Source organism: Otolemur garnettii, unplaced genomic scaffold (genome assembly GCF_000181295.1).
Source record: "Otolemur garnettii isolate 467f Iridium unplaced genomic scaffold, OtoGar3 scaffold00005, whole genome shotgun sequence".
Lineage (NCBI taxonomy): Eukaryota > Metazoa > Chordata > Mammalia > Primates > Galagidae > Otolemur > Otolemur garnettii.
The window spans coordinates 32,814,439-32,835,646 of NW_003852400.1; the positions used below are offsets into that span (position 1 = coordinate 32,814,439).

General features: G+C 36.1%; 1 protein-coding gene across 3 annotated transcripts in view; it reads right to left on the reverse strand.

Moving 5' to 3' along the window:
- AGMO (alkylglycerol monooxygenase) overlaps positions 1-21,208 on the reverse strand; it is a 315,086-nt gene that overhangs the window by 186,530 nt on the left and 107,348 nt on the right. For all 3 annotated transcript variants that reach the window (XM_023518881.1, XM_023518886.1, XM_012812234.2), the window contains exons 4-5: positions 14,707-14,810; positions 2,309-2,404 (exon numbers count right to left, since the gene is read on the reverse strand). In XM_023518881.1, the coding sequence (XP_023374649.1) occupies positions 2,309-2,404; positions 14,707-14,810 (200 nt within the window). The remainder of the gene's footprint in view (positions 1-2,308; positions 2,405-14,706; positions 14,811-21,208) is intronic.

Genomic DNA, 21,208 nt, shown 5'->3' on the forward strand with positions numbered 1-21,208 from the left:
AAGAATGAAAATAGACTTTGTCATTTTGTCATCAAAATAACTTACAAGTAAACAGAAAATGTCAGTAAACTATTCAGCATTTTTTTTTTTTTTTTTTTTTTTGCAATTTCTGGCGGGGTCTGGGTTTGAACCTGCCACCTCCAGAATATGGGGCTGGCACCCTGCCCTTTTGAGCCACAGGCATCATCCCAACTATTCAGCTTTTTATATTTATTTTTTTTTCTGTGATATACAATTGTCACAAACATAATTTTACTTTTTTTTCTTCGTCGTCTTATCTTAACCTGACTGGTTTAGAACTGACTCTTTTTCACTTTTAGAAAATCAGCCTTTGCTTAAGACGAGATTCCTGTTATAGCAAGAATTGATTTTTATAAGAACTGAATCTCTATTCAGGAAAGTACAGGCTCTTTGGCCAACATCGTCATACCTACAGGTTGTGTATGGTTTCTGTGAATGGAGATCCCAGTAGGACGCCTGATATTAAACACTACATACTCTGCTTAAAGGGGTTGACACATTTTACATTACAGGCACATTCTAGTGGATATTTTTCTAAACCAAAAGCTGTTTTTTTCAGTTTTATTCTTTGCTTCTTAATCTGCGGGTTAACTTTTAATTTACAAAGTAGGACAAGCACATAATAAAAATAATTTTTAATAAATGGCTAAATCTTCTCCCTCCTTCAATTCTTTATTTCGCTTTCTCCTCTCTCCAGATGCCGTCACTGCTATCAACCTCATGGCCCTCCTTCCTGAAAAGTCTATATTTGTAAACAAAAGGCAGTATGCTGTGTGTAATAAACTGACATAACTGCCCAGTTGTGAAAGGTCTCGGAAATGGATTGACAGTTCATAATATAATTGGCAATTGTAATATCTAAACCGTATTACTTCAGAAAGTGCATTATTTCCTTCCATGCAGCTCACCTACAGGAACTACATAGAGGAAAACACTTCCAATATAATGATGCACACCGCAAGTCAGAGGTTCTAAGCATTGGTTTTGAACTGAGAATGAAGCCATCTAGATGTTCTGAGCTTAAAAGGAGTAAGTCTCCCCATTTGCTATTCACTTCCTGAGGTGGAATTCAAGCCCCGCCTCAAAGAACTCTCAGAGGGACACAGGGGAAGGCAGAAGTTACTGAGGCACCATTGTTTGGTATCTAGACTAATACCTGACCCAACACATGGTATGACCTGGAGCAGAGCTGCTATAAAATGTAATTCTCCTTTAACCTCTCCCTGTAAATCATCAGCAAGCTTCCCTCCACTGATTTAAACAAATTTGGTCTTTGACCTCTAGAGCCAGAATTGGCCTCAACAACTCTTTCAGCTGATTGTAGTACTGAGTTTTTGATGTGTGTCAACTATCATAAAACACAATACTGTTTCATGACAGATCTTCAAATAATATCACATATGTCCAATGTCTTTATCCTAAATAAATGAATAGCATAAAATACTGCCGATTAAAGAGATAATGAACTTTGCTGCATCAAGATTTCACATCTAATGCGGCTGTGATTTGTGTTGGTGTTCAACAAGTTGCAACATCTGTCAACATGCTTCCTATGGTAACTTCAAAAAGCTTCTGATAAATACCAAATGCTTGAAAGGGTGCTCATGAGTATTAGTAAGAATTTTGCTGTGCCTGGGATTTTTGTTATTTAGCAAAAATATTACTATGATAGTTCATAAACCAATCAGTTGCTTAATGATCTATCTGGAAACATTCAAGTCTAACAATTTGAGATGCTCCAGAAGACCCCCAAATTTTATTTGTTAAGTTTTCTGGGAAAAACGCAACAACATTATTGACAACTAAAAAAATATATAAACTCCATAGCTAAAGTAAGTTTTCCAATCAAAAATTATTTTCGTAATTGCTCCAAGCATTAATTTTTTAGAGTTTTCAAGGAGTTCTTCATGTATAAACACACACATGCTATATGTGTGTGTGTGTGTGTGTGTATTTCTATCTCTAAATTGAAATGAATTTCAACATCTCTTGGTAAGTAATGTTCAATAAGCTATAATACAGGAAAATATTATATTGAATAGTATTAATACGTTTTGGTACTTAATAGTTCAAAACTTGTTTTATTTAATTGAGACCAACTGGCCTCATTGCTTCTTATAAACTTTGCAATATATATTCAGTAAAAAGGAATAAAAAATGAACAGATGTTTCTCCTTAAAAAAGGCAGACAAAGATTTTTCTTACACAATAAATCAGCTTCTAGTGGATTTCCAGGACATTGCTTCAGGCTATTTAGGTGGAAAACTAAGGGGGGGGGGAGATTTACCTCTGTATGGATCCAAAATTGGTAGAGAAGATTGAACTGAAGATGAACAGCATATACCGAAGGTGGTATGAAGAGGGCCAGGGGAGAGTAGAAAATCTGAAAGATAAATATTTTAAAAGAAATTAATTTGCCTGTAGGATTTCTCAACATAAATGCTTTGTTAATGGTTCAACATCCTAAGTGTATTATTCCTTCAACAAACGCATCTTATTCTATATATTTCAGTGCCTTGTTTGACTTTGCAACTTTAATTTTTCCTATGGTGATAAATTTTCAGGCATGTTGGATTTAAGTTCCCTAGACTTCTATTTTGCATTCAATATTTTCCAGGTAAAATATCATATGTTGTATGTTATTTCCTTAATCTTGAAAATGTTAGACTTGTTTCCTGGAATTAAAGTGGTTTTTTTTATATAAGCACAAATACTCTCTTTATGCAAAAACCAAAAAATGTAGGAACATGTGATAGCTTCCAAACTATGTATTATCACCTAGCATTCATTCTTCAATAATAAAATAGGATTATAATAAAAGAAAAGTAACTTCATATGAAGAGTGGATATATTTCCTCTTTTAACTTTTTTGTATGTATTGAGGGCATCATAACTCCTATGCTTTTTCAAAATTATTAAGGAAGAAGGAAGTATGATGAGATGCCATAGTGAAAACAAATTTTAAATGTCCCTATTTCCTAATAGGGGGAAGCGACCCCACCTTAGAAAACAATTTATGATGAACCACTGGTTAGAACCAACTAACAAGAATTATCTGTGTTCTAGGAATGACTTTGATCCTCAAGAGTGGTATAGTGGAAGAAAACATTTTTATTAAATGTAAAACTAACTAAATAAGAATAAAATGAGTCTGACATCTACTTTATATTTTTAATTTTGTGGAGTCCATATTTTTAAAAGACTAGATGTTTAAAAATTTTCTTCTGAATCTTATAATTTCATATATAAATTATTTTCAAGCTTTTGTTCTCAATTTGGCAAAATGTCATGTCAAGGATGTTTATTAATGACTAGGCATTTACAATCAGACATTGCTCCCTGGTTTTTATTTTTAAATTTCATGTCATAAAAAATTCTCAACTGTCATCACAGGCAGGATAATTTTTGTTATTCATAAATGGTTTATTAAGAAAGGGATTAGATTAGCTAGCAACAAAGAATACTGGGCTGCTATTCAAGAGATCAACTTTTAGTCCAGGGTTTTACTATGGGCTCCCTGGGTGATATTCACAACGTTCCTATACTTCCCTAGGCTTCAGTTTTCTCAGATTAATGGTGAAGGGGAAAACCATTTGAAATATAGCCATCCTTTTGTTTCCAAAAGATCTATGATACTGTGATTTAATATTTTTGTGATATATGAAAATGATTCTCTTGTGATAAGTCCATAGCAAATATAGTAGAACCTCCACAGTTGACCCCCACATTGATCACCACCTTAAGATGACCTACTTTTCATAGACTTGACATGCGCCACATGTCCTGGTAGGCCTAAGGCCTTAGGTTGATCAATTCTATATGTGGACTAGTTCATTACAGTCCCTGGGGTGGTCAATTGTCAGAGATTCTACTCCATTTGTAAAACATACACAACCTATGATAATAAGTCTTTTAAGTTAAGGTGAATCTTGGAATCTTCTATTGAGATGAGAGAAAATATATAAAATAATTTACTTTGGATGCTTAATAATTAGTTCTGTTCAGAAAGATAATACATAGCAGATGGATATTTGTAGTTCATCATAATTTCCAAAAGTGTAGATATGTGAGGGTCCTTCAACACAGGACTTTTCAGAGCCTTTACCATGCTAATATGATTCACATTCCTTAATAAGTGTCTCACAGAATTAGATTTCCTAAACCCTCATTTTACGAAACAATGCACTAAATCCTGCAAGTCAGTAAATATAATGATGACCAGACAAATGGAAAAATAAGCTCGCCATGAATTTAAAAAAAAAATTGCATTTCTAATAAAAAAAAAAAACATAGGTCAAGAAAAAATCTACACATATGACTGAAAATTTCTTGTAATTAATACAGTGCTATAAAAAACCTAAGGATACAATCAAGGTTCTAAGTTCTGCAACTGAAAGAAGCTTATTAAATGTGGTTCAAACATGAGAATTCCTGCTTATCTTCTTTTCTACCTGCTATCTTTGCACTCACAAATCCTCCATAGCTTTCTAAACCATGTTAACTGGTTTAAATTCTTAAGTGGTGCTAAATTGACTGAAGAAATTTCTCCTCCCTCCCATTCAGAGTAACTCTTAGTACCTGGGTCAGGGACACTGTGCTATTTACCAAATACATCCATATCTATCTTGCATTCAAACCCAAGTCATTCTGACTCCAATGCCCTTTAACCTTACATTACGCTGTTTACCCTGGGGTATTTTATTATACTAAGAGAGAATTAATGTATAATAGGGCTATAAAGAAGAGAAATAATGCACATATTTGAAGAAAGAATGAGGGTAAGCCTAGGGATGGTCTTAGGCTCACAGACAGGAAGTGAGTGGATTTTACCTGTCACCAATAAAATAGGCCAAGCAGGGGTTGCTTGAGGTGGTATCAGGAAGCAAGAAATAACAGGCATTTCAGAGTAACTACAATGGCTCTGTTGAAGATGATGGAGAATCATGAGCAGGACTGGGACCCCTAGACAGACCTCAGGGAGTCCATGAACCCCTTAATACTGCTACAATAATGCGTGCATGGGGAAGTGTGCACTTTCCTAAATGAATAATCTATAACTTTCATCAGAGAGTCTCCATTGTGTCTGTGACTTGCCACAGCCCAAACAAAACTTTACACAGTGGCCAAAGTAGGGAGTGGAGTCTTTTTCATGCCGTTTGAAGAAGATTGGGCATGAAGGAGCCATTGGCATCTTTTTAATCGTATAAGAAATATAAAATATAAAAATCTATTTAGAATCCATTTTGATAGCCCAGTGAAAAGGGATTCATATTTAATGATAGCAGTAGCCATGGGATCGGAAGGGTAGAGTAAATATGCCAGGCCTAAGAATGAATATTCAAACAGAGTAGTTGAGAAGTAGAGAACAATGAACAGAAGGGACCCAGATTTCAGGTTTGTGCGATACTGTTCACCCAGACAAGGGAGAAGGAGAAAGAAGAGTTTGTTAATTCTGTAGGCTCTACAACCATGCTGGAATCCATGACATCCCAAAGAAGATGTCGAGTAAGTAGTTGAAAATGAATGTCTGGAATTAGATATCAAGGAATCAGGAAGTGTCTAAGCTGAACTTGCTGATGTGGGAATCACGCAAATATCAATTATATTTGAACGGATGGATGTATCCCTAGTGCAACTCCATGGGCAGTCAGAGAAAATGGTAGCAAATTAGGCGGAAACAAGAAAGACACTAGGGTGGGAAAGATCCAGTAGTTAGTATCATTAGAGAAAATGAGAGATATTTAAGAAGAGAAAAATGATTGAGTCCAAAATGAGTGTCCAAGTGAGAGAGGAATTGAAAAAAACAGCTACACTAAATTTGCATCTATATTTCAGTGGAATAGTAGGCCTGGATTCCCAACCCCAAATTTGCTAATTCAACTTTATAAGTTAAAGAATTACCTAGAGAAAATGATAAAATGAAAAGAGGGATTATTTCTGGTTCCCTAAGGATAAGAATGGAGAATGCTGGAGGTGTTCCTTGAATACAGCAATAGATAAGAGAGATTTGGTTTGTTTGTTTACTTACTTTTCTAAACATGAGAGACATGAATATATTTATGGCTTATTCAGAAGGAGCCAGTTGAAAGAAAGAGAGACAAATGCTAAAAGTACCTGATTAGAAAAGTCCAGAAGAGGCTCATGCCTCTTAGCAAATAAATAAAAGGCTAGTTTTAGCCTTTTAAGGCACTTGGACCTCACATACCGGGGCTGTTGGCTTCAAACCCAGAAGGGGCTGGTGGCTTTAAACCCAGCCTAGGCCTATTAAACAACAATGGCAACTGCAACAACAACAACAACAAAAATAGCCGGGTGTTGTGGCAGGTGCCTGTAGTCACAGCTACATGGGAGGCTGAGGCAAGAGAATGGCTTAAACCCAAGAGTTTGAGGTTGCTGTGAACTGTGATACCATGGCACTCTACTGAGAGCAACATAGTGAGGCTCTGTCTCAAAAAAAATAAAAAAAAAAAAATCCAAAAGAAAAATAAGAGCAATGTTACCAATCTAAGAATTAGGTCTTCTGAAGAAAGGTGAATTTTTTCTTTTTGCAGTTTTTGGCCGGGGCTGGGTTTGAACCCACCACCTCCAGCATGTGGGGCCGCTGCCTTACTCCTTTGAGCCACAGGTGCCACCCAAAAGGTGAATATTTTTTATAAAACTAGAACTAAGAATGTTCACTTTGTCATAGCACCCCTAGGAAACTAATGAACACACCACAGATTTCATTTGCTATTTCCTAAATGTATTCATTTTTCTAGAATTCTGTGGTTTTGCACACATTGTTCTTTTACATAATTATTGTTCCGCCTACAACCTCTTCCATGGAAAAATTTTCCTGTTCTTACAAATCAAGCTGGAGCATTAGTTTTTACGTGAAGCTCCCCTTGCCCTACAGAGGTTCTCAGTGCAGTCCTACCTCTCTAACACTTTAACAATTTGTCACCCTGGGCGTTTCCTTACCTAACTCCCTCCAAGAATAGCAATCACCGTGCGAACATAAGCTCCTTTATTACTTATCCTTCTATCCTCAACCTCTGTCCCCATGACTAGCCCTGCCAGGCAAGGGTATATATAGAAAAAAAATAAGTGGATGCCCTTCTCAAAAAAGAAGGATAACGCGTGAAGGAGGTTGCATGGGTCAGCCAGTTGTATGCTTTAAAAATGTGATAATGAGATAACGCGGCCCTCTAGACAGCTCCTCATTTGCCTTCTCCCTGTTTAGCCTTCATCATGAGGACTGCCAATGACTGCCTGATTTCTATAAAGAAAAACATTGAAAACTGGAAGATTATTTTTAATAAATTTCAGAATGTTTTGATAAGCTACAGAACAATTTCATTTTCTTCATGCATGCTAGTCAAGATTCAAGCCAGCAAAAAACTACATTTATTTAGTATGTGAACATCAACTTTTCCTCATTACTCATGCTTCCCTGGTGGTTGAGGGTGGTAAAGGCATGCCCGGGGGGTCTGAGGCAAGGTTCTGACAGAAGTTGTGTTTCTTTACTTCCTGGGGGCTTAAGGCATTCTTTCCTTCTGTGACAAGGAATGATGAGGATATTGTCCCTTGTGCATACAAATGCATTACATCAAAGTTGCTGGTTTTTTACATCTTTATTTGTTCATATTAGTCCTTATGTAATTTCAATTTCCCCCTATTGAAAAACAGCCTTTGCTTATATAGTTTGGCAGGAAATATGATGTAATAAAAAGATTTGCGATTTCACTAGGTTGTCTCTGCTGTCCTGTATGTAATATAATTATTATACATACGAATCATACTTGATAGATCTCAGAGAATTTCCACATTCATTACTTAATCTTCAAAATAACCACATGAGAAGGCAGAGAAAATATTTAGAGCCCCATTTCATGTACAAAATCAATGAGACTCATACATTTACTGAGTGGTTCAAATTAAAAGTGCCAGTTAATAACTAAGCTAGTGTGGGGTCCAGAGTTCTTTATTTTGTGTCAGTTGCTCCTTACTATTTCCTAAATATATTGAATATATTTTTAAAATTATCATGCTCAAAAATAAAATTATGAGAGATTTACCTCTTCTCTAATTTACAGTAATAATGATTTTATTTAAGGTCTTTATAATTTGATGCTATGACTATATTTCATCTTTCTGACAGAAAGTAAAATTCACCTTTTTATAGATTTCTAATGTGTAATAAACATATTCCACTAATTATTATAAAATTAATTTCAGTGTCAACCTACAGAACAAAACAATTTTAATGACAGAGCATCAGGCAGAGCCAAAAAATTAATTTACTTAATCTATTTATTTATTTAAAGTTTTTGGCCGGGGCTGAGTTTGAACCGGCCACCTCTGGCATATGGGGCCGGCACCCTACTCCTTTGCGCCACAGGCGCCACCCCCAATCTAGTCATTTAAATGATAAGTGCATTTATCATTAATTTGCTATGATTTTGTTAAGAAGTAGTTCTATTGAAGGTGGATATCTGACTATCTTCCATTCAATGCTGGTTTCATATATGTGACAAATATGTTAAATTTATTTTAGTGTAAAAGGTAAATCAGCTATGGAATCTATACTCTAATTTTTGGAGAGTCTATTAAATAAAAAACAATGAATGCACAATTTAAGTTACTTCACATATTGTGCCAGTATCAATTTTATATTGGCCGACAGGGAAGGGATTGGCAGGAAATTCTACCTGCAGAGGATGTGGCACTGGCTGGAATGGGTGGGGGAGAAGGTGCCTGCTGCCAGCTCTCCTCTGGTACCTGCTGGGGGTACCAGCGACATCCAGGGCAGGTGCCCAGCTTGAGGCCTGGGGCAGTGGTGGCCACTGCTCCTGTCAGGCTGCTTACTGCAAGCCTCCGTCCTCCACCTCTGTCCTGTCTGTGCTCCAGCTCTCCCCCACTATGTGTCAGCAACCCCGCCTCCTCGCCTTTGTCTCCAGTCTGTTTCCCCCTGAGGCGTGGCTACTCCACAAGGTATGTCCTCCTTCAGAGCTGGTGGCCGGTTGCTGCTGCCACTATTAGCACTGCCACTACAACCACTACTGCCATTGGCACCACTACTGCCACCGCTGCTGCCACCTCCACAAAATATTAGCAAAATCTTTAATTTAGCAAAATATTTCCAAATCCACATTCATTCTGACAACACTAAGACTTATTTCATTCTTTTATGTAACATGTTTATTAAATACTGACTCTGCACTAGGGGTGACATATGTATACTAAATATACTATTGCAAAAAATAAACTCATTCTCTTAACATTTACAGGCTAGCATAAAAGATAATAATGAAAAGTATTAAATACTGTAATAGACATGTGCAAAAGACTAACGGAACAGAACCCAAAACAAAACTGCAAGGAAGATGTGGACGGACGAAGAAAAGCAACTCAAAAACGGAGAAGAATGAGCTAAATCTTAAAAAGTAGAACAGTCAAAGGTGAGGAAGAAATAATTCTCCATGTTGAGTAATGAAATGTGCAATGAAGTGCCAAGGCATTGTGTCACGGTCGATTGAGAGAAGCGAAATTAATTGGTAAATTGTAGAGGGGATGACAATGGGGTTCATAGAAGGTGAAATTGAGAGGTGGGGTAGGTTTTAATTCGCTCTACCTGCAATAACAGGTGTAGTACATTCCTGTCTCAAGCTATGGAGGGATTTAGCTTGATTAGAGCAGTGTTCTCTAATGGGAACAGTGCGTGAGGGATTGATTGAGAGGTTAAGAGATTAAGAATGGGAAAATGGGGAGTTTCTTCAAAACAACGGGAAAGTGAAAACTGCATTGGCTGATACATTCATTGTTCCTTATGATACTCTGGGGCAGATGTCCTCAAACTATGGCCCGCGGGCCACATGCAGCCCGCCCAGGACATTTATCCAGTCCACTGGGTGTTTTTGCCGCTGCTGCTGCCTGTCCTGCTTAGCAGCTGACTCCTCCCGGGGCACGCAGTTCAGCCCTCCAATGGTCTGAGGGACAGCGAACTGGGGTTCACTAGGGTTTCCTGTTTAAAAAGTTTGAGGACCCCTGCCCTACGGTTTCTAAGAATCAATGTCTGTTGTTGATGGCGCCTTCTAATTTTTTTCTAAAGTAGATACATAATCTATAGTGGTTCTGGGCATGAAAATGTACCTATGTACACATAGTTGTATTTTTTCTCTCTTTTTTTTTTTTTTTTTGAGACAGAACCTCAAGCTATCCCCCTGGGTAGAGTGCTGTGACATCACTGCACACAGCAACCTCCAACTCCTGGGCTCAAGCGAGTCTCCTGCCTCTGCCTCCCAAGTAGCTGGGACCACAGGTGCCTGCCACAACGCCTGGCTATTTTTTGGTTGCAGCCATCATTGTTGTTTGGCAGGCCCAGGCTGGATTCGAACCTGCCACCTTAGGTGTATGTGGCTGGCACCTTAGCCACTTGAGCCATAGCACTGAGCCCATAGTTGTATTTCTGATAAGCTATTGGTTTTATAACAGTTTAATACTTTCAGAAGGTTGCCAAGATGACTCAGAGTGTTGGAATATACCTTCACCTATTGTTAATATTGCTATGCTGCACTGTCCACTGTGAAAAAATCCACAGTTGTGCATTGATATTAACTAAAATTTACATTTTGTTTATTTTTCACCTGTTTTTTTCCCTCCTAATACCCCTTTCTCTTTCAGAATTTCATCCAGCATGCAGCACATATTTAATCTTTATATTTATTAGCCTCCTCTGATCTATAACAATTTCTCCTGTGTTCTGTCTGTTGTGACCTTTGTAGTTTTGAGAATTACTGATTAGGTTTTTGGAAATTGTCCCCCAATTTGGGTTTGACACATGTCTTTTCTCATGGTTGAATTGAGTTATGAGCTTGGGAGATGAAGACCACAGGGATGTAGGGGTGAAGGACCATTCTCATCATGTGTCATCAACATGACTTATCACTGGTGAGGTTAACCCTGATCTGAGACAGTGTTTGCCAAGTTCTTCACTCTAAAGTTGTCTCTTTTCCAATCTCTGTCCACACTCAAAGGGCGGGTGGTGGATAATTAAGCTCCATTTACTGCAGGGCATGGTATCTCTATGTATTATTTGAAATTCTCTAAGAGAATTTGTCTCCCATTTAATTGTTCTTATATGTTTATATAAAGACTATATATATGTGTGTATATATATTTACATATATATTTTCAACCATTATATCAGTATAAACTGCTCTCAAAGATATTTATTTCCTAGTTTTGGTAATAACTCCCTATTACATTACATATTTTATTTTAAAATTATTCCAGATTTGGGCATTGGGGGCTCTTTCAGATTGGTACTATTCCTTTGACACACTCCATTCTTTTATTTTTTGAAGTCTTCTGTAGCTATGTTTTTAATATAAAATTTGTAGCACTTAGGTAGTTTGTTGATAAAGTTGGAAAAATCAGAAATGTTAATCCAGACACTGTTATGTATTATATAACATCTAGGGGGTTAAACCAATTTTATTATCTGCAAAGTGGAGAAGCTGCTGTCCTTCAGGCACTACACTGAGATGTGTAATCAAAGACTGAAGGGGTGCACCAAACCATATATCACATGATTTAGTATTAGTCTCACTTAAACCAGCAGCTGTTTTTGTAGGTTTGCAGCTCTTTTTGTCTAGGTGATGATAAGCTGAAAATTGGCTTAAAATGCAAGTAATACAGTCAGAAATTCTGAAAAGCTGAATTTTAGATCATTCACTTCTTTAAATGAATGGGCAACTGCCCTTGTTTTCATAGTAACACAGAAGAAACACACTGGGCTCGTTTTTACTTTTCATTTCACAAGTCAATTTTCTTTTTGGTAGCATTGATTGTTCATTCTAAAATATATTGTTACATTGGCAACAGCGAAATCATAGACCTTCTGTAAAAATACTGGTGAGGAGAATCTTATAAACAACTTGAAGAAAGTGAAGGGGCCTGTTGTCTCCCTGATTTTGATGTTTAGAATGACCTTTTACAGACTGTTACCCCCCACAGATCCTTAAAGTCATCTCTCCTATCTTCTAAGGCACGTAGAAGTCCTAGTTAAGAATCCTGGTTCACTTATAATCTCTAACTTTCATTTACCTCCTTGGGAAGTTTCCTCGTCTCCCCATCTGAAACGTTGAGCCGTTTGCCACGAATTCCCAAGGCTCATTTTTGATTCAGTCCATTTTTGACTGTGTCTCCCTGAAAAAGTGGCATGATGTTGTAAAGGGAAATGACTCTGGTAATGAGATAGGTGTGAACGTGCCTTCATGTAGATTTTCCCTGGTCTGTAACCTTGGACGTGCTGGTTTCATTGAGGAAGGACACAAGGGAAGGCAGGGTGAAGATTACAAAAAACTGCAGTCAGGGGTTTGGATAGAGCCCTGATCTCGTCGTGTTTAATACTGTCTTACGTGGTGAGATCCTCTGAGATTCATTTTTGTAGCCTTTAAAATGGATGATTTAAGTATATGATCCCTAAGATTTCTTCTAATTATGAACTGATTTGCGCACCGGTAAAGTTTTCCTTTGGTAATTCCTCAGATAATTAATTCTCTAACTTCACTGATTTCTCTAGAGTAACTTGAAATATAGCTGCATCCTTTCCTGGACATGTTCTCTCTCAAAATTCAACTACTAGAGATTTGAAGTATCTTTAATCAAAGAGAAGTGTGTAATTCAGAAGAGAGTAAGGACTCTTGAGATTATTATTTTAATCATCTATATGTTTATCTTCTTTTATACAGGATGTCAAAGGGTTGTATTAATGCAGCTCTTTCTTAAAAAGGAAGGATGGACAGAGTCCCTTTCCTCTATCCTGGGCTCTGTTCTTCCTTCCTCTTACTATGTGGGTAATTATGAAAATTTTGAGGTACACAAAATGCAAAAAACAGAAAATCTGTGCAGATACAGATATATGAAACCCTCCCAGCATCACCAATAAGTCAAGAGAGTTGAAACTTGCACAGGTGAATCAGAAAGGATGCTGTCGATTGTGTTTCTTGGGTGTGACATAATGGCCCACAACACAGTCATCTTGAAACTTTCGTAGTGATCACATATGCATATACCAAAGCCTTAGTCCAGTATTGAACTACACACTGTAAAACAGGCAGAATTTTTTTCTGCAGTTTCCACTCTTACAGTACAAACTATCAGAGATGAAAACACATATTTCTTTTCCACATATGATTAGAACTTTTCACATTGATTAGAACTATTAAGGATTGAATTCTTTCCTCCCTACTCCAAATCACATGCTAAAATCTTAGCCCCTAATAGCCCAATGTATGACCTTATTTGGATATAGGGGTCATGGCAGGAGTAATTAGTTGAAATAAAGTCATTCTAGAGTAAGGAGGGCCCTTATCCAATGTGACAGGTAGCCTCTATAAAAAGAGAAACCTGGGCAAAGAAACAGGAAGAATGCCATGTGAAGATGAGAGTTACAGTGTCATAAAACCAGGAAAAACCAGACCCTAGGAGGGAGGACGAGAACGAATGCTTTCCTAAAGCCTTCAGAGGAGCATTGCCCTTTGGGCAACACCTTGATTTTGACTTCTGGCCTTCAGAACTGTGAGATGTAAATTTAGGTTTCTCTAAGCCATCCAGTTCACAGTATCATCTCATGGTAATCCCAGTAAAGGATTACAAACTTTAACATACATATTTTTTGTTAGAATTTGGAGGTGGATCTCTATTAAGGTTCATTCCTAATAAATGCACTAGTACCATCACTGGCTTCTACATTTATTTGCCTATGCTGCTGTTTAAATTAGCATATGTGGTAGTATATTTTTCTACTGGTCATAAGACATCTGGTTTCCAGTACTTGGCTTTGTCACTTACTAGCTATGTAATTAACCTCACTGATTGTTAGTTCTCTAATAATGATAATACTTCATCTAGAGAACCATGGGCTTTTTATGAGGATCAAAGGAGATAAGTAAACATCCATATGGAGGAATGTAGAGGAGGATTTGGAGCACAGAGGTTAAGACCTGGGCTTCAGGGGCCCAGCTGTTTGGGTTCCAGTTCTACTCTTCCCTTTATGAGATGTGTGATTGAAATGTAGACTCAGTTGTATTATTGTTAAAAAAAAAGTTATAATAGTTCCTCTGTTAATATACAAAGAGGTCTTTCTCAGAAAATTGACACATAGAAAGTTCTGATTAAATTGTATCTCATAGAAATACCTCGCAAGATACATAGAATCATGCAAATGTTTGAGTATTATAATTTATAGTTAATAAGTAGCTCATTGATTTTGAATTTCCATAGCGAGTGTAAATCACTTGTACACACCAGTAACTGACTTTTTAACTCGCTGTTCAACATAAATTTCAGTTAAAAAAATAAACAAGAAAAGCTAAGCAAGAGTGATTATAGAAAAATGATGTTACCATATAGATTGGGGTTGCCCAGTGAGTCAGAAGAAACTTAGAAATAAAGACTATTTCTGATACTTATTATTCTTGCCATTTTCTTGTGTAAGAATATTTTAGAGCTAAACATTTTGTTGAGTATTAGTCTACTTAATCTAATATGATAACAAACAGCACAAGATTCAAGTAGCTTCTACTTGGGAGCTTATTCTTTTTTTTTTTTTTTACTGGAAGAAATACAAACAGCTGAGACTTAAAATAATGTATTAAAAAAAGGATTAATGTCAGATTTATTCCATTTCATGCAACTTACCCAGGAAGTATATATCTGCAAGACAGATTGTCTCAGTGCTGTGGATAAGTTATAGTCTTCAGAACTATGATGTGTTTGGTGTCCAGCCCACATAAAATTAATCTCTGCAAAACACATAATTTGAAAAGAGCCATGAGAATAAGAACAAAGCAACTTAACATTTTCAGTTCTGTGTCCTGTGGTATTCAGTGAGGAGGAAAATCTGGAACATCTATGAAAAAGCTGGCCAATATAATTGTAATTAAAATAAGCTGCCTGAAATCATTTCACAACCAGGGAGCACATAAATTATAAATAAATAAAAATAAAAGCGTAGTCAATAAATACATATGGTGTATATGGTACATGTATAATTAAATGCTTCCAGTGAACTGAAATGACATCCAAAGTTAACATTTTGCTAACATTAGTTATAATATGACAGATAATAAAAACTAGCTGGTAATGTTATAACAATACAGTCAATGGGTAGTGATGATTTTTCAGTATGTGATAACATATTCTTAATTAAAGATGAATTCTCTGATGGGAGAAATTGGTACATAAATTTTGGAATGAAATATCACATAATATTATTTCCTGATGGGTTTTTGGAAAGTCTCAACATCTGTCTGTTGAAATAAGAAGCAAAAACATAGAAACATTTTGTCCTAAGACTTAATGTTTTATTTTTATTTTCAGATATATATTACCTAGTATTTACATATGATTCTTTCCCTCCCTTACCAAAATGCTAGGCAATTTCTAGATTTTCGCACATAACTTGTATTTGTGATCATAATAAAGAAGGAAATAAAGGTGGTTTATTTTCATAAAGCTTTGCATATATGGCCCTCCGACTGCCTTGTACTTCATCTTGCAACCCAAAAAGAGAGTATTTTCTTTTTTACTTACAAAAAATATGACACTGTAATGACCCCTAAGTAGATGGAACAGAAGAGTCCAAGTCATTTTTATTCTGGTGATTTTTTTTCATTCTGTTTATTTTTTTCATTTCCTAACAGAATTACAAATCAAACTACCACATTATATTCTATTCAGTTAGAAAATATACGTTTGTAGCTAAACTATGCTTTTGCTATAAATTCAGGAGATGGACGTAAGTAATATAATTACCACATCCTTGGCAATACATATTAGAAATTAGATCTTTCAGGCTTGAATGTAGGGGAACTGGACAGTGGACTAAGTCTGCAAATATCAGCTTAATGGTTTTCGCATTGCCTTTGACTAACAGTTAAAATACGTGGTAAAAAGCAGGATAATCTGCTAGACACCTTTATGAAAATCATGGATAGGTAGATACTCAATCTGAGTGAACTTATTCACAACTTCTTTAGAAAAGTTTTCTGGATATTCTGTGCAGGAAATTACAAAATAAAATTTGCAAAAGAGTCCTTGTAGACAAATGATAGCTCATAGTTATAAAAAGAATGAATTCTGTTTAAAGAAGACTATGAACAGGATTATGAATAGATAGACCAATTATGAATAAATAATACATGCAATTTCTATGAAAGGCACATACATGTATTTTCAAGTCGGGAAAGTATTGTCATAAACTATCAGTGGGTATGAAACTTAGATCTTGATCAGTTGATATTTTAATCTGTGTTTCTATGCTAGCAATTAAGGAAATTGTTCTTAGACAGATGAGAACTACTTCAATACCATAATGATCTCTAAAATTATCCGGCCATAATCTCTGAAATAGCATAGAGACTAAATCTCCAGTTAATTGAGCAGCCTACATAGCTATTTGTAAGAAATACACAAAGACCCCTGTGGTCTGTGCTGCTTTATACTTTCAGATGTTGTGTAGAAGCTAATTAACAGGCAATAATTTGATGACTAGCTAAACTGTTTAAACTGCTTATAGATAGAGCACCTTTGAAAAGATCTAAACACAATTTTCCCTTTAGAACCCACCCATTATTGAACATTTTACAACGTATGACTTAGAAACCTTTATTATACATCAATATCTGGTCCCTATTTTTGGATGTTTTGAGATTTGTTTTTAAAAACTTATCCTAATGAATAAAGAAGTTGAGTTCACAAGGTGATGACCTGATCAGATGAGGCTTAATTAGTGAGTAGTAATACACGTATCTATCGGAGCTACTTCCTTGTAACATGCACAGAAGCTAAATTGTGGACAAAGAATCCACAAAGGGAGAGGTTAAAGATCTGTCTCTTTAGTTGTTTTAAAAGCATTTACTTCCTATCACAAACTGTGTGTAACACAAGCCTTCATTCAATGAAGTACAGCTGTGTAAACAGGGCACAGTAACAGGATCCAGCGGCTCACCTCGGCCACTTTTCAGAATGGGGAAAAAAAAGAAGGATACTGGATGTTTTTTCACAGTCTACATCCAGCTTATTACAAGTAAATTCTTTTCAAAAGTGGTTATAAAAATGCATTTCACAGACAATTAGTTTAATAGTCTTTTTGTGAAGGAAATGAGAAAAAGTTACTAGTGCATTTATATGTTCCCTTTCCCTAATATTTAATTGATGAATTATCTGTTCTAAGGAATGAAAACAAATAATGAAGAGAAAAGAAAGATTTTGTTAGGAATCAAGCTTCTTTCAATGAAAGATAATATAATTATTGATTCTGTTCAATAACAATTATTTTTTCTGTATGCAAATTATAGATTATATATATAGTACATTATTATAGCTTTTCAACTGTATAATTGAAAATGTGCTGCTTTCTAGTGTTAAAATGTACATCTGTATGAATATACTTTTAATGTATAGGCCAATAATTTCACTTATCTAGCCAAAATTTAATGTAATATGTGTATTTGTGTGTGTGTCAGTGGATGTGTGTGAGTGCATATGTGTGTGCGTTGAGTTTATTCATTTTAATTTTTTTAAATGAGGGTATATCTTCCATATAGTAAAATCTATTCTGTTTAGTGCCCTACTGTCTGATTTTTTAACAAATAAATATAGCTATGTAATCACTACCACATCCAGGTACAGAAGATTTTCATTACCCCAAGATCTTCCACATCCCCTTAGGCAGATTCTGCTACAGATGATTAGATTTGGGGCTCTGAGTTGATAAGGCAAGAGAAGAAAACACTGGGAACCCAAGGAAAGGTGAGTGTCTTTTAAATGTGGGAGAAATATGAACTAGGATATAGAAAGCTGACTCAGTGTGGTAGCCTCTATGATAGCCTCCCATGGTACCTGTCTACTTGGATTCATAGCATTTACAATCCCTTTCATTTGAGTATGAACTAGACTTGGTGACTTCCTTGTAGTAAATAGAAGTTTTGCAAATGTAATGAAATTTTACTTCTGATATTTGATAGTAGATTATAAAAGACAGTAACTTGTACCCTCCGAGCTTTTCTTTTTCTTTTCTTTTTTTTTTTTTTTAATGTTTTCACATGCTCTGTTTGAAAAAGGTTGGCTGCCATGTTATAAGCTGCCCTCTGGAGAAGTGCATAGTATGTAAAACAGGGAACTGGGAAGGCCTTTGTCTAACCAGCCAGTAAGAAGTTAAACACCTCAGTCTAAGCCTCACAAAGAACTAAATCCTACCACCAACCATACATACATCTGAGTCTGGTAAAAGAGCCTTCCCAGTTGAGCCTTCAGATGATACTGTATCTGATGACAATCGCTGAATTGATTAACTGCAGCCTTGTGTAAGAGCTGGAGCCAGAGGCATCCGTCTACCAGGCGTCCTCAAACTATGGCCCACAGGCCACCTGAGGCCTGCCAAGGACATTTATCTGGCCTGCTGATGTTTTTGGTGCTGCTGCGTGTCCTGCTTAGCCGCTGCCTGTCCTTTTAAACTATAGTCCGGCCCTCCAATGTTCTGAAGGACAGTGAACTGGCCCCCTGTTTAAAAAGTTTAAGGACTCCTGACCATGCTCCGATTTCTGACCCACTAGACACTATGAGATAATAAATGCTTCTTGTTTAAGTTCCTAATGTGTTACAGAGCAATTAATAATTAATACAACCCTTCCCCAGTGCCCTCACCCTCATTCTCAGTTCCTAGCATCCAATAATTTGTTTTCTTTCCTTATACTTTTCCCTTTTTGAGAGTATCCTGTAAATGAAATCACACAGTATGTAGCCTTTTGAATCTGCTTCTTTCACTTACATAATGCATTAGAGATTACTCAGTTTTGCTGGGTTTATGAGGAGTTTGTTCCTTTTTCTTGTTAAGTAATCCATTTGTATGAGTGTAAAATATCATGGTTTTGTTTGGGTTTTATGTATTCACCAATCAAAGAACAATTCAGTTTTTCCCAGCTTTTGAAAATTACAAATAAAACTTCTATCAACATGATCATAGTTGTTTTCTGTGAACATAAGTTTTTATTTCACTTGAGTAAATATGTAGGAGCAGGATTACTGAGCGGTATTACATGCTGACATTTAGCTTGTGAAGGCACTTGAAATTATTTTCTAAAATGGTTGTATATTTTTGTATTAGCCCCAGCAATGTGTGAATGGTCAAGTTGCTCCATATCTCTGTCTCTGCCAGACACCATTAATTTTATTTTTGTATTTATTTGATAGTCTTCATATCAGAAAATATGGGTGCATAGAAATGTCATTTCTATGCAGAACTTTTAATTTGCATCACTCAGTGACTAATGAACACGATCATCTCTTTGTGCTTATTTGACATATACGCATTTTTTGTGCTCACATTTTTATGGGGTAGTTTTCTTATGGTTAAGTTTTGAGAAACCTTTGTATGTTCTGCATTTGAGTATTATTAATAGTTTTGTGATTCAAGACCATATTGATTATTACTTATCATTTCCAATTATAGGATGTATAATCAGATGCTTAGAAGGTATCCATTTTTTAAAAGGCATTCAATACACAATGGTAAGTTTATTTCTCCAGGTGATATAATAATATATATTTCCACAAAGAGTACATGAGACTAGTTGGTTCCCTGAATTCAGGTTAGCTTTTGCTGTTGCTATTTTATGAAAATCCAGATTGAAATCGCATTCCTTATCCAAATCTGGTATGGTTCCCCTTTAACCAGTGCCACATATTGTTATTCTTAATCCCAAGAATTAGAGATTGTTTAAAGGTCTGGGTGTTTTCCTTTTGCCAGTACAATTGACACAGGCCCTTCTGAGCCCACCTTGTTCAACAAACATTGAATATGCAAAATGACTTAAGCCTATAATGTGGGTGAGAGGTTATGATCTTCTGTTATCCCAAGTCAGGCTTCTGTGTTTCTAGCTTTAGAATTGTTTCAACTTTACCTGCAAATATAGCCTCTTCATGGATTACCCATGCATTACCCATGCATTTCCATCTGAGGAACCCACTGATTAATTAGCTACCAGCAGGATGATTGCTACACAGACTTTATTCCCTATCACATAGAAACATGGAACATAAAGCCTAAAAAGAACTTTTCTCTCATCCAAAGGTTACCCACTGACCCAGAAGATTAAGGAAAGGGTAAGTGGGGATTGTTCACAGCTGAAAATAAAACATTCCACTCATTTCAAGATTGTGAGAAGATTTCCTATTTACAATTTTAGAGAAATATCCTCTTCAATGCAAAATATCCTAACAAAGATTTTGTAGAATTATCACATTCCTGGGGAACCAGGTGGAGTGATGCCTTCCCGTTCCTATTGTGAAGTGGATTAGAGAGCAGGAAAGGGTGTGTCTTCAGGTTATGCTTAATAAGACTGTGTTTAATGTGTGGATTTCTAAAAACCCTCACTTAGGACTCCTTTATTGAGTTTCTACTATACAAAATATTGGCATAGACATTCTGATCGATAAAAGAATAAAATAGAAAAAAAAACCTAAAAATAAACAGATTTCAAAAAACCTATGATCAAATAGAAGCAATTATATGTGTATATAAAGAATGGTTTTCTAGAAAGTATCCAGTAATGTAAGGTGAAAACCAAAGACACATATGGCTGAATACTTTCTGGACAGGTGTGTGTGTGTGGGTTCATGCATCTGTATGTATTTAAATGCCTGACTGACAACAGAAAAGGAAGTTTTACATCCCTAAAATAAAAATAATTGTGATGTAAGGTGAATGTCTTCTATCACTCTGTAGTCATTGCTTTATAAAAATGCTTTAGTTTAATGTAACCAGGATTTCCATGGCATATAAAAAGCCATTAGCTTCCCTTTTCCTGAAACATTAGGCAACCTTGTTTTCCTGTGTTGTTCATTCTCAACATTTCCTAGGAATGAGATTTCACAATATCTCATTCAGTTCAAGTCTAGGTCTTTGCCTACTTTTCGCCAGGCAAAGTACCGCCACAGAACTCTTCCATGTCTTCACTTAAAAGTGAGATTGATTAATGATAACAATAATGATCAGGAACACATAAGAGTACGTGTGCTGGGCATGTATTATGGGATATTTAGAAAACTTTATGTATATCAACTCACATAGTCCCCATAATGACCCTAGAATGCAGATGCTTGTTTAGTTTCTGTATTATGGACGAGGAAATGTAGGTAA